Source organism: Salvelinus sp. IW2-2015, linkage group LG27 (genome assembly GCF_002910315.2).
Source record: "Salvelinus sp. IW2-2015 linkage group LG27, ASM291031v2, whole genome shotgun sequence".
NCBI lineage: Eukaryota > Metazoa > Chordata > Actinopteri > Salmoniformes > Salmonidae > Salvelinus > Salvelinus sp. IW2-2015.
In genome coordinates, this window is record NC_036867.1 from 9,340,073 (window position 1) to 9,354,627 (window position 14,555).

At 42.5% G+C, this 14,555-nt stretch overlaps 1 protein-coding gene across 1 annotated transcript in view; it reads right to left on the reverse strand.

The window, feature by feature from the left end:
• The window catches only part of LOC111953293 (VOPP1 WW domain binding protein), a 106,693-nt gene that overhangs the window by 42,629 nt on the left and 49,509 nt on the right, over window positions 1-14,555 (reverse strand). Inside the window, exon 3 of the mRNA XM_023972477.2 lies at window positions 624-701. Within this exon, the coding sequence (XP_023828245.1) occupies window positions 624-701 (78 nt within the window). The remainder of the gene's footprint in view (window positions 1-623; window positions 702-14,555) is intronic.

Below are 14,555 nucleotides of genomic sequence, written 5' to 3' on the forward strand. Positions count from 1 at the left end.
TTATGGCTAATTGCACCACTACCATGCATTAATCATTGAAAAGAGAGGCCTATTTCATGCTTAATTGCATATCCCACAATAGGCGTATAAGACAATGCCTGACAGGATCGTGCCCAGTGCGCTGCATTTCTCTTTCTGGGTCCCTAACGGTTTCATGATGTCCTTGTCCTCAGCATGCCATTGTTTCGGTCATAATTATCCTACACAAGCTCTTCGCCTCAACACATCAGCTCCCCATTGACTCGAGAGCTTAACTACAACATACTCAATGCTCAGTATTGACCAGCCTATATCGCTCCACACAGACACATTTCATCTAACCCTTACTACAAGGCTCCTTTTCTTCATTATCAGCCAAGGGCCACTTCACAAAACACCTTGTTTAGAGAGGTCACAGGGGTGATGGTCGCAGGGGATTATCTGTATGCTAACACCGCAGTCATCTCTGGAGCGGGGTATTGATTTGGCTGCCTGACCCCCTGAACCCTTGAGTTGGGGCCTTGAATACCAATAGCGACGGATGTAGCCTTGGGACTGTCATGGAGGGAAGGAGGGGAGTTAGAGGGGGAGGGCAGAGTAAATGTCGATCCATTGGAAAGGACAGCCTGGTAGGTAGGACTCACCAGAAGTACCATAGCCGCTGGATGGAGAGGGCTCGGACGCAGCAGCGCGTGCCACAGCAGTCCTCGTACGAGCGGCATCTGAAATGAGACACAAAGCAACCTTGGCGAAACACATTTCTTCTAATCACATGTAGAAACAGAGTGGAATGTGTCATTTACAGTAAACCCACACCATATCAGCAGTTATTTTCATTTCCATTCAATCTCTATTTTTGACCAGGCAGCTTCAGTGTTGAATCTTGAAATAACAGCACACCTTACAAGACATGGTTCTAAATACAGTTCATGTATTGCATTAAAAAGTGGCCACATAAGACCAACTTCCATTTCAGCAAGTCTCCAGTAGACTCCAGTATATAATTGTTAGATGCAGCAGACGCATCAGTATCTAAACTCCACGGGCCGTTGTCCACTTCTCCACACAGCAACATGTAATGGAGTCACACAGCGAGGCTAGCAGCAGTCACCTCCCTCTCTCCTGATGCTACACTCCACCCAATTAGCCCGTGCTGACCGAGGCCAGCGTTTTACAATGTCCTGGCTGTCTGGGGAGCGAGCTGGGGACAGTACTGCGGCCTGCGACTATGCCACAGTATCCCCTAGCTGATTGACAACAAAGGAGATAAGAGGAGGAAAGGTCACGGGTGTGAAGGCTCAGAGGGCTCAGCACGGGGACATATTTCACCATCGATTCAACAAGAGGTGTAGAGACAGCAGAGAGCCTGGTGAGTCTGGTACCTCGGGCGTAATGTGGTGACAGATTAATTCTTTGAAAATAGCATAATCGTTTCAGAATGGCTTCTTGAGTGTAGCAGTATTTAATCTGATTCTGCTTTATTGTAATGAAAAGTTAAGGAATAGGTTAGAGATTTGGTGGTTTAAATTGTTTGGTATTTTTAGAATGTGCCCACTTATGTCATAATGTCAGGAGTATACGAGCAAAAGATTGTGATCCAATCGTGATCAGATCTGGCTGTGAGCACTTCTGGAAAAGGACATGAGTGTGTCAATGTTGTGAAGGCTAATGGGTCACTAAATGTGACCGCTTTTCAGACATGTCTATTTCAAAAACTAGGATAGGATATTTTTGAACACCTTGTGACCGCAAAGCATTGTTGTCCAAATGATTTGTAATCGAATCTAAAAGCGTAGTTTCAATACCAGGCATAGACATGGCCTTTTGCAGCTCCCGAGTGGCGCAGCGTCTAAGGCACTGCATCTCAGTGCTAGAGGTGTCACTACAGACCCTGGTTCGATCCCGAGCTGTATCACAACCGGCCGCGATGGGGAGTCCCATAGGGTGGCGCACAATTGGCGCAGCGTCGTCTGGGTTAGGGGAGGGTTTGGCCGGGGCAGGCCATCATTGTAAATAAGAATTTGTTCTTAACTGACTTGCCTAGTTAAATAAATAAATATATATATATATATATACACACACACATATACATATAAAACAAAATAATGCAGAGAGGCCTGTAATCTCTCTGCAGTACTGTGGCATGAGCGCCCTTGATGTCTGACAATACCATACGTTCCATAAATAAAGTAAAATTTTTCAAAACAGCTTTTGAAACTCTGAAGATACCAAAAAAGTACTAATTACTATCTCATATCAAATTATACATTCCATTGCCCTTTGATGCTACCTGGCTGAAAGTAGGTGATTGGAGCTGCCAATACTGCATGTTTGAATTATTCAGTGTTCCTCAATGAAGCGATTTGGGGTGTGATCCTGTTCCAGCGCTGATGCAGTAGCCAGCTGCAAGCCTTCCAAACTCTACAAATGAGTCATGGCACCAAGCAGAACTATATCAATACTGCTCTGAAGATTCCTTTTCATCCCTGCCGAACACTCAGTGATAAATGCCTTTGTTCTTTATGTTTTCATTACGTCGCTTTTTCACTCACTCCATTCCGAGGCCAGAGACTCCTTAACTGACCTTTTCGTTTCTATAACAAAGTCGAGTATCTCTTCGAAAAGACAGAATACTTTTTCGTAGTTCATTCTCTCTCTGCGGCTCAACATTTGTCTGACCAGTCTTATCAGTTAACTTCCTCACCCTTGACTCAAAGTTTTTGTGCAATATAACTTTCTAAGTTCTAATTTCCAAAGTAGTCGCTCTGAGGTTAGGCCTTATGAAACATATCAACTATGGATATCTGAATCAGACTGCAGCACATACTTCACAAAGTCCCATAGGGGCGACCAAGGAATAAATGTTTTATTGATAATGTTTCTCACAGGTTAGATGTCCAGGCTACAATGTATACAATTGACGAATCTAAATTCCTATAGAAACAACGAATGAATTGAAATTGTGGCTGGCATGACTTAAAACCTAACTCAGTCACAAAAGGAGAATAATTTCACTGTACCGTTTACACCCTGTATCCTGTGCACTAAACTTTGATTTGACATACAGTTGAAGTCAGAAGTTTACATACACTTAGGTTGGAGTCATTAAAACTTGTTTTTCAACCACTCCACAAATTTCTTGTTAACAAACTATAGTTTTGGCAAGTCGGTTAGGCCATCTACTTTGTGCATGACACAAGTACATTTTCCAACAATTGTTTAGACAGATTATTTCACTTATAATTCACTGTATCCCAATTCCAGTGGGTCAGAAGTTTACATACACTAAGTTGACTGTGCCTTTAAACAGCTTGGAAAATTCCAGAAAATTATGTCATGCTTTAGAAGCTTCTGATAGGCTAATTGACATCATTTGAGTAATTGGAGGTGTACCTGTGGATGTATTTCAAGGCCTACCTTCAAACTCAGTGCCTCTTTGCTTGACATCATTGGAAAATCAAAAGAACTCAGCCAAGACCTCAGGGGAAAAAATTGCAGTCTGGTTCATCATTGAGAGCAATTTCCAAACGCCTGAAGGTACCACATTCATCTGTACAAACAATAGTACGCAAGTATAAACACCATGGGACCACGCAGCCATCATACCGCTCAGGAAGGAGACGCGTTTTGTCTCCTAGAGATGAACATACATTGGTGCGAAAAGTGCAAATCAATCCCAGAACGACAGAAAAGGACCTTGTGAAGATGCTGGAGGAAACAGATACAAAAGTATCTATATCCACATAACCTGATAGTCCGCTCAGCAAGGAAGAAAGCACTGCTCCAAAACCGCCATAAAAAAGCCAGACTACGGTTTACAACTGCACATGGGGACAAAGATCATACTTTTTGGAGAAATGTCCTCTGGTCTGATGAAACAAAAATAGAACTGTTTGACCATAATGACCATTGTTATATTTGGAAGAAAAAGGGAGAGGCCAAGGTATTGGACTGGCCATCACTGACCTCAATCCTATAGAAATTTGTGGGAAGAACTGAAAAACCATGTGCGAGCAAGTTACACCAGCTTTGTCAGGAGGAATCGGCCAAAATTCACCCAACTTACTGTGGGAAGCTTGTGGAAGACTACCTGAAACATTTCACCCAAGTTAAACAATTTAAAGGCAATGCTACCAAATACTGATTAAGTGTATGTAAACTTCTGACCCACTGGGAATGTGATGAAAGAAATAAAAGCTGAAATAAATCATTCTCTCAACTATTATTCTGACATTTCACATTCTTAAAATAAAGTGGTGATCCTAACTGACCTAAGACAGGGAATTTTTAGTAGGACTAAATGTCAGGAATTGTGAAAAACGGAGTTGAAATATATTTGGCTAAGGTGTATGTAAACTTCTGACTTCAACTGTAAGTGCATCAAGGACAACATCCCCACAGTGACCTACGTACATATCCCAACCAGAAGCCATGGACAACATATGCACTGAGGTAAAGGCTAGAGCTACTGCTTTCAAGGAGCCGGACACTAATCCGGATGCTTATAAGAAATCCTTTTACGGCCTCCGGACGAACCTTTGAACAGGCAAAGCTTAAATACAGGACTAAGAACGAATCCTAGCACACCGGCTCTGACGCTCATCAGATATGGCAGGGCTTGCAAACTATCACGGCTTACAAAGGGAAACCCAGCCGCGAGATGCCCAGTGACGCATCACCGCTTGGTATGGAAACTGCTTGGCATCTGACCGTAAGGCGCTACAGAGGGTAGTGCATACTGCCAAGTACATACAGGACCTCTATACCAGGCGGTGTCAGAAGAAGGCCCAGAAATTGTAAAAGACTCCACTCAAGTCGTAGACTGTGCTCTATGCTACCACAGGGCAAGCGGTACCGGAGCGCCAAGTCTGGGACCAAAAGGCTCCTTAACAGCTTCTACCCCCAAGCAAATAAGAATTCTGAACAGTTAATCAAATGGTTACCCTGACTATTTGCATTGACTCTCTTTTTATTTGCACTGCTGCTACTCTTTATCTATCCTGATTGCCTAGTCACTTTCACCCAGTAAACTTTCACACTTTCACACAGTAAAGTCTACACCTGTTGTATTCGGCGCATGTGGCAAATAACATTTTATTTGATTCAACATAACACGAGAGATAATGACAGTCGGCCTCCTGGCAGTTCAGACAAATTGTTTCATACATCCTTCTCTAGCAATCAGATGAAAACATCAACGGATTCTCTAATACTGTCACCATGCTCACAAAAAGCAGCCAAAACCAAGGGGTGAGTTAATTCCCAATGACAGGCTCTGTATCCTCACACAGCCTCTGTTGTTTACAAAGCATCTGTCAGCGCTCCTCTGGGTAACAGGGCATCTGGTTCACATGAATAACTAACCTATTGGGTCACTTTAGCTTTCACTGCCTTTAGAAGGGGGGGGGGGGGACGCTGCCTTGTCACATTTACACAAACTTCTCTGCCCTTGTCACCTCAATTACCACTCTCTGGTCCTGTCACCAACATCGCCTCTCTGGACCTTTCAACCCAGTCACCCTTCTGTTATCTCCATCATCCCTCTGCCCCAGTCGCTACGTCACCGCTCTTCTGATGTCACCTCCATCACCCATCTACATCAGTGGTTTCCAAACCTCTCCTCTGAGACGTTTCACAATTTGGTTGTAGCCCTAAACCAGCTCACCTGATTAAAGTAGTTGAAGGGCTTGATAATTACTTGACAAGTTGAATCAGGTGTGATAGCTCTGAAATACATGGAATGGCTGGGGTCCCCGATGAGGTTTGAAAACCCCTGACCTACTCCTCAAAGAGGTAGGCCTAGATAGTTGGTACGCTATGTAAAGCAGACCAGGGGGAAAAACACAGGATGTAGTGCCTTTGTAATGAATAAGCTTGTGGCGGTCATGACATTTTGTCAACCGGTGATGGTCAAGCAAATAACTGCTGGTCTCACAGTAATTGATCGTTAATGAACATAAACACGTTTAGCATCTCCTGGCTTCCACGCATAGCCTACAAGCCACTGACGCAGACCATCGACATTTTAAAAAGTCTAATAAATCCATTTAATATAGCCTACACCATCACAATAAATCCATTATTTATCTTTGACACGTCTAAAGAAACATGATATGAAGAAAATGTAATCTATTTCAGAAGAACATAATAGCATACTCAGACATTATGTTAGGCCCTGATCTGAATATGCCATATGGCTATGGGATACACTAGTTAATTTAGCAGACAAGATTTGCTTTGAATTCTGTGGCATTATTTTATAGTATGAAGAATAAAATTGAACATAGCTGAATAAAATAGAAAGGATATTTTCTACAAAAGATTTCAAAGGGATGCGGCTATTTTGTGTTGAGCGGTTAGCAAAGGAACAGGTCCTCCTATATGCTTAATTTAGAGTTATTTATGCAACTTTAGATATGATACATTCTACGGCTGCATGATGCGACTCTAATGATGACTTGAAAAAATTTGCATGAAAAGCATGAGCTCTGCTTAGTGTTTTTTGCGCAGGCTGTACACACTTCATCAGTCTCTCACTCACATTTTGACAAGCACTTGATAATATTCTCACCAGGCCTCGAATTTCTCAGTGGCATCCCCCTTGTGTGGCCGTTGTGCCCTTGAGCTGAATATAATCATTATAATTCCCTTCTTCCGGCTGCCAATCGCCGTGCTCCGAAACACCTACCTCTCACTCACATGGATCTCTCAGATATCTCAATTCTTATTAGCCAATGCCCGTCACGTGATTGGGTCCTTCTCACAGGCATCTCAGCTCCGAAATAGGCTACAAATTTAGACAGACACATCGGAGATGCAACTGTGCGCGTCCTTATGGAATTCCCAGGTGCATATTGAAGATGTTAGAACTGTCCACATTTACCTTTTGTCAGCCAACAAGATGAGTAGGCCAAAAGCACTAGCCTAAGTCAATCTACTATCCCCCATTGTACAAAAGTTGACCTACTCTATTGGTCAACTTGTCCTGTGCGAGAAATAAGTATTCCATATATACTTTGGGACAGTTGTGGGATGCTGATAGATCCCACATGAATACAACCACTCACATAAAAATAAAAATAAAAAGCAATGAGGTTGATGCAACAGATCAGATCATTAAGCTTAAAATGTTGATCAACTATTAGGCTATTTCTTCAAATTATAAGCGCAGCAACGCACACACGCAGCGATGCACACACGGCAGTAGGCTATTAGAGCAAATGTTCCAGAATGAAATCAATTAACGGGAAAACACTGTTCTCAAAAGTGACCGCAAATGTGATTATGCATGTAATGCTTTATTATAAAAAGGTGAATTTTTTGGGGGGGAAATATCTTCCCCAAACTTGAAACTCAAGCGCCACCTATGTTTGCCAGTTAGGCTCTACACCGGCTGTAAAGCGGATTCATGTGCTTAAGTTATTTGGCCACTTTAGTTGTGATACAAACCTTATCAAAACATAAGCCTAAGGGCTAAGCTACATGAGGTATGCGACTATGATTTGAAAAAGTAAAAAAATGCATGGGCTCTTTCTTGCCTTGCTGCACACGCTGGAAATCATTCACAAGTGATAATATTGTCACCCATCAGATTATTCTTAATTTAATTTTGTCTTTACATATAATAAATAATATACTCTATGTGTGGAATTAGTTTGGATTTAGAATGGACCATTATCTTGCAGCTGTTTCGGAACAGGGGCAAAAATGAATGTCATCTATGCACTTAAATAGCGAATGGAGGACGCTTTTCCCGTGGTTAATTGTCATGCCAGCCAGCTTGGCTATACTCCTGTTGTAAAGCGAAGCAATGTGCTTAACATTAGGAAAGTTGAGAAATAAGACCATCAAAACTGTGTTGTCTCACGCAATTGCATAGCCTATGGAAATGTTGCGCAACATGAGCTCATAGGCTCTCATGAAGTGCTTGATTTGATTTTCGCTTACATTTGCATTGATGTCAGAGTGATTAGAGGGACAGTTAGCAATTTTGGTAGGCTACTAATGACCATCAGCAGCATCAGAGCTTGGAGAAGCCTAGTTGCCATGACTAAATGGTCACGTGGAATTTGACTACATTCATGACTGGTGAGCGCGGGTGTGGCGGTAATACGGTCACCGCAACAGCCCTAGTAATGGATCTTATAAATCCTACATTGGCATCAATGCATTATTTACACACAAATTCAAGTTACATGCATGTTTCTCAAGTTGGGATGTAGCCCTTACAGCACAGTTGGTGGTTAGAACCTTGAATATTAAATGTAACCCCATATTGCCATCATTTAAAATGACAACTTGTTCTCCACTGACCTTCCAGTTTACATTTAATCAGATAATAAAACGCCTGCCTTGACTTCCTCCCAGACAAAAGGGGAAAAGTGCTGGCTTAGGGTTTTCATAGAGAGATTAAAGCCAGAGGACACAGGGGCACTTACACGACTATGATATGGAAAGTAGAAATTCTGGAAATTACCATTGGGTGAAGCGCCTGATAAAGCTGAAAGAATAGAGCTGTGTGAGGCTTTATGAATCTACAGCTTATGGTGGATGACCCTGAGGGGAGAGGTCTCTTACCGTTGTCATGCTTGGTATTGTTCTCGCTGGCAGGGGGATAGAGGGTCAGAGGCAGGGTGGATCGATAGATTCAGCGGGAGAAAGTGCAAAACCTTTATTAGACACCCATCTATCCCCCTGCCCGCATGACAAAACACACAGACCAAATCTGTCATCAGTGGACAGGCTATCCTGACCCTCCCCAGGGCCAGGTCAGGAGATACAGCCTGGAGCTGTTTGGAATGCCCCCTCACTCCCACTCTCTTTCTTCTCTCCTTTACCTCTTCTCATCCACAGAACAGTATGGCCCTATAGACTTATCTCCAGCCCTTTATGGTGGCATTACCTGATAAGACAGTGATTAAGATACACAAGTGACAATTCGTTGAGTTATAACACATACAGGCATGCACACACACACAGAGAAAAGAGTCAGAGAGACAAATTGAGTGTGTGTGTGTGTGTGTGTGTGTGTGTGTGTGTGTGTGTGGTGTGTGTGTGTGTGTGTGTGTGTGTGTGTGTGTGTGTGTGTGTGTGTCAGCATGCGTGTTTGTTCTTGTTCTGTTAACAATCCAAACTCAACAGCTGTAGGCTCCCATGGCACCTCACACAATCCCACCTCATATTTAATCAATGGTACCTTGTTTGTATTCAACGCCAGAGACACGATTGCTCACAAATGGAGTGCAGTACCCCGAGATAAAGCAGGGCTGAACGGTTGCAACGCTTCCCTCCTGGTGAGCTCATGAACTTGACGAAATGACAAGTCGGCTACATCAAAGACCGATTTGCTTTAGAGGTTTACTCCACCGGTAGGTGCCTAAGACATTGACTGAAATGGCACTGTATTCCCTATATAGTGCATTACTTTTGCCCAGAGCCCTATGGGCCTTGGTCAAAAGTAGTGCACTACTGTATATAGGGAATAGGGTGCCATGTGGGACGCAGACAGTCATCAAAATGAACCCAGGAGTAGAGAGCACAAAAAATCCCTGTTGCCAGGGAAACTGATGACGAAACTGGTTATAAACAAGACTTTGTTCTCAGTATTTGGAAAAATACATTTGTAAACAAGCATGAAATAAATGTATACGGTAAGATACAACGTCGCCAATGGGCTTTGAAATTCTTAACCAGTCCTTAAAAGTGCAATACCTTCCACTTCATTTCAACACATAGATATGACATTAAGGACCAGTGGAATTAACCTCCAGAGGAGATATTAACATAGTCAATGAGCCATGTAAAAGGGAGACACTGACAATGACATTAGGAGAGCCAAATAGAATGTGGGAACAATGGCCATATAAATTGAAGCAATGCAATCAGAGCTGCAGGGTAATGACACATAATACTGGTGCATGGTGGGAGACAGCTCACCATTTGATGAAGTCAGAGACCAATTTTTGGTGGAATGAATTCTGTTCAACTGAGGACATTTTTTTGTGTAATATCAAAACAAGTCCACATCCCTGGCCATCTGTTTTGTAGCTGCAGTTATACACCACAATCCAAAATGAATGGAACATTTTTCTGATTTATGGTGCTTATCTTTTCCATTAATTTGGGGTTGAACCATATAGCTAGATCTACACAACCGATGGCCTGGGTTATCTTGACATTTGAGGTCTGAAAAACGTTGATTTTGGAGAGTAATGCCTCTTTAGAAAGGCAGGAAAAGTGGCCATCCCCTAAATCAGACGCAAACTGCAGTGTTGCCAGGTTAGGCTGGACTGAGTCCAGGAGCAGTTACCCTCCTCTGTGGTCCACTCTCTGAGATAGCTCCAATAATGTCCACCAAAGTAGAATTAAGCTCTTTATGCCTTGGCCAGAGTCCCAGACACCCTCACTAACAGTCAAAATTGCTTTTTCTAAGGAAAGCCTCTGGGGAAATGATTTTCTTCTGTCTGCCATGGTTATTTTAGTAGGACATTTCAAGTGTTGAATGTATGAAATTCAAATAAGTTTGAGGACCTGTTTGAGTTGAACAGTCAACGGTCGATTCAAGCAATTCTTGGAAAGAGCTGTGGCACATACAGTCCCTTCAGAAAGTATTCACACCCCTTGACTTTTTCAAAATGTTGTTGTTACAAAGTGGGATTAAAATGGGAAAATGACATATAATATGTTGCATGGACTCTGTGTGCAATAATTGTGTTTTAACATGAGTTTTGAATGACTACCTCATCTCTGTACGTCACACATACAATTATCTGTATGGTCCCTCAATCAAGTAGTGAATTTTAAACACACTGGTGGATACTGGTGTATCAATACACACAGTCACTACAAAGATACAGGAGTCCTACCCAACTCAGTTGCCGGAGAGGAAGGAAACCGCTCAGGGATTTCACTATGAGGCCAATGGTGAAACAGTTACAGAGTTTAGGAGAAAATGTTGATGATCCATCTTCAGTTGTAGTTACTCCACAATACTAACCTAATTGACAAATGAAAAGTAAGCCTGTACAGAATTTAAAAAATATTCCAAAAAATGCATTCTGTTTGCAACAAGGTACTAAAGTAAAACTACATTAGAGTGTACAAATTGTGAAAGTGTGAATACAAATTTTTATGTTTGTTGCAAATCCAATTCAACACATTGCTGAGTACCACTCTCCATATTTTTAAGCACAGTGGTGGCTGCATCATGTTATGGGTATGCTTGTAATCGTTAAGGACTGGAGGGGGAAGGTTTCAGGATAAATAAATGTACGGAATGGAGTTAAGCACAGGCAAAATCCTAGAGGAAAACCGGGTTCAGTCTGCTTTCCACCAGACACTGGGAGATTAATTCACTTTTCAGCAGGACAGTAACACAATGCCAAATCAACACTGGAATTGCTTACCAAGAAGACAGTGAATGATCCTGAATTGCCGAGATTAAGTTTTGACCTGAAAATGTTTGTCTAGCAATGAACAACAACCAACTTGACAGAGCATGAAGAATTTAGAAAATAATAAAATAGGCAAATGTTTCACAATCCAGGTTTAGAAAGCTCTTAGACACTTCCCCAGAAAGACTCACAGCTGTATTTTCTGCCAAAGGTGATTCTACCATGTATTTTTTATTTAACCTTTATTTAACTAGGCAAGTCATTTAAGAACACATTTTTATTTAAAATGACATGTATTGACTCAGGGTTTGAATACTTATTCTAATCAATATACACTGCTCAAAAAAAGAAAGGGAACACTTAAACAACACAATGTAACTCCAAGTCAATCACACTTCTGTGAAATCAAACTGTCCACTTAGGAAGCAACACTGATTGACAATAAATTTCACATGCTGTTGTGCAAATGGAATAGACAAAAGGTGGAAATTATAGACAATTAGCAAGACACCCCCAATAAAGGATTGGTTCTGCAGATGGTGACCACAGACCACTTCTCTTCCTATGCTTCCTGGCTGATGTTTTGGTCACTTTTGAATGCTGGCGGTGCTTTCACTCTAGTGGTAGCATGAGACAACCCACACAAGTGGCTCAGGTAGTGCAGCTCATCCAGGATGGCACATGAATGCGAGCTGTGGCAAGAAGGTTTGCTGTGTCTGTCAGCGTAGTGTCCAGAGCATGGAGGCGCTACCAGGAGACAGGCCAGTACATCAGGAGACGTGGAGGAGGCCGTAGGAGGGCAACAACCCAGCAGCAGGACCGCTACCTCCGCCTTTGTGCAAGGAGGAGCACTGCCAGAGCCCTGCAAAATGACCTCCAGCAGGCCACAAATGTGCATGTGTCTGCTCAAACGGTCAGAAACAGACTCCATGAGGGTGGTATGAGGGCCCGACGTCCACAGGTGGGGGTTGTGCTTACAGCCCAACACCGTGCAGGACGTTTGGCATTTGCCAGAGAACACCAAGATTGGCAAATTCGCCACTGGCGCCCTGTGCTCTTCACAGATGAAAGCAGGTTCACACTGAGCACATGAGCACATGTGACAGACGTGACAGAGTCTGGAGACGCCGTGGAGAACGTTCTGCTGCCTGCAACATCCTCCAGCATGACCGGTTTGGCGGTGGGTCAGTCATGGTGTGGGGTGGCATTTCTTTGGGGGGCCGCACAGCCCTCCATGTGCTCGCCAGAGGTAGCCTGATTGCCATTAGGTACCGAGATGAAATCCTCAGACCCCTTGTGAGACCATATGCTGGTGCGGTTGGCCCTGGGTTCCTCCTAATGCAAGACAATGCTAGACCTCATGTGGCTGGAGTGTGTCAGCAGTTCCTGCAAGAGGAAGGCATTGATGCTATGGACTGGCCCGCCCGTTCCCCATACCTGAATCCAATTGAGCACATCTGGGACATCATGTCTCGCTCCATCCACCAACGCCACACCACAGACTGTCCAGGAGTTGGCGGATGCTTTAGTCCAGGCCTGGGAGGAGATCCCTCAGGAGACCATCCGCCACCTCATCAGGAGCATGCCCAGGCHTTGTAGGGAGGTCATACAGGCACGTGGAGGCCACACACACTACTGAGCCTCATTTTGACTTGTTTTACGGACATTACATCAAAGTTGGATCAGCCTGTAGTGTGGTTTTCCACTTTAATTTTGAGTGTGACTCCAAATCCAGACCTCCATGGGTTGATAAATTTGATTTCCATTGATCACTTTTGTGTGATTTTGTTGTCAGCACATTCAACTATGTAAAGAAAAAAGTATTTAATAAGAATACTTAATTCATTCAGATCTAGGATGTGTTATTTTAGTGTTCCCTTTATTTTTTTGAGCAGTGTATATTAGTGTTTTATTTTCCATGAATTCTTTACAAATGTTAGAATTTCTTTCACTTTGACAAAAAAAATACATTTAAATCAATTTTAATCCCACAAAGTCAAGGGGTGTGAATACTTTCTGAAGGCAATGTCACCCTTATTTTTCATAAACTAAAGGGCAATTCCACAGTAACAGAATTATGCTGAGACCACTAAAATGTATGCCAAACAGAAATTGATTTCGAAGTTTAACACCCCATACAACTATGCCAATGACTGCTTTGAACAATTGACACAGTAAAAAAAATACATGTTTACGTGAAACTGTGCAGATGCAAAGTTTGGTAACAGAATTACTCTAAAATATATTTTTTATTCTGTTTCCAAACTTTGTATTTACACAGTTCTTCCTGTAAATGTGTTTTTGAAAATTGTTCAGTCACAATTGTTGAAAGTAGTCCTTGTACATAGAGTTCTATAGTTTGTTAAACTTTGAAGTCAATGGTTTTTGTTTGGTATACACTTTAAAGTGAAATCTGAGTCTCAGCGTAATTCCGTTACCATGGAATTACCCATAACAAGTACTATACACACATTTCTAACCAACCTACGACAATGAACACCCTTTTGAGCGTTTCAAACAAAGCCCGAAGTCTGAATATAACAGGCTAATGTTCTTATTCAGCAAGAGTGCAACGTAAGAGAGATCTCTGCTATGACCAAAAGCCATTTTAAAGGCCAGGGCCTGGAAAGCCTTGCTCTGCAACAACCTCTTTCTGCTTTGAGTAAGTGTCAAGATGTCAAGGGCTTTGAGATTCTGTGCTGGGTATCCCACTGGAAGAATGCCTCCACTGGCCTTGTGCCCATCAACCCTTTTTCCAAATATGCAATGTACTGTGTTCGATTTACATCATAGGTTCTGAATAGTGCACTATGCTTATAGGAATAACAGATAGGTGTCAATACAGTATCAAAGTACACAGTGGTAATCAAAAACTATTGGAACCATCGAAGGAACTGAAACATTCGCTTACAGTGTATTTGGTAAAGAACCAATCTATTAGAATCAGTTATAGGAATGATGTTGTTCCGTACAGATGTTAAAATTCTCCTTGGGTTTGAGGGAGACACGGTGCTGTCTGTGTCTCCATCATGATTGACAAGTGGTCTTGTGACTGATGAGGCACAGGCCCATGATGTGTGTTTACACAGACGTCACCTCGCTCTGTGGGGAAACTGGGTGGGTTAGTTAAGCCTCACAGTAACACAGCAAATAGAGGAACAAACAAACCTATTTCTGGAGATG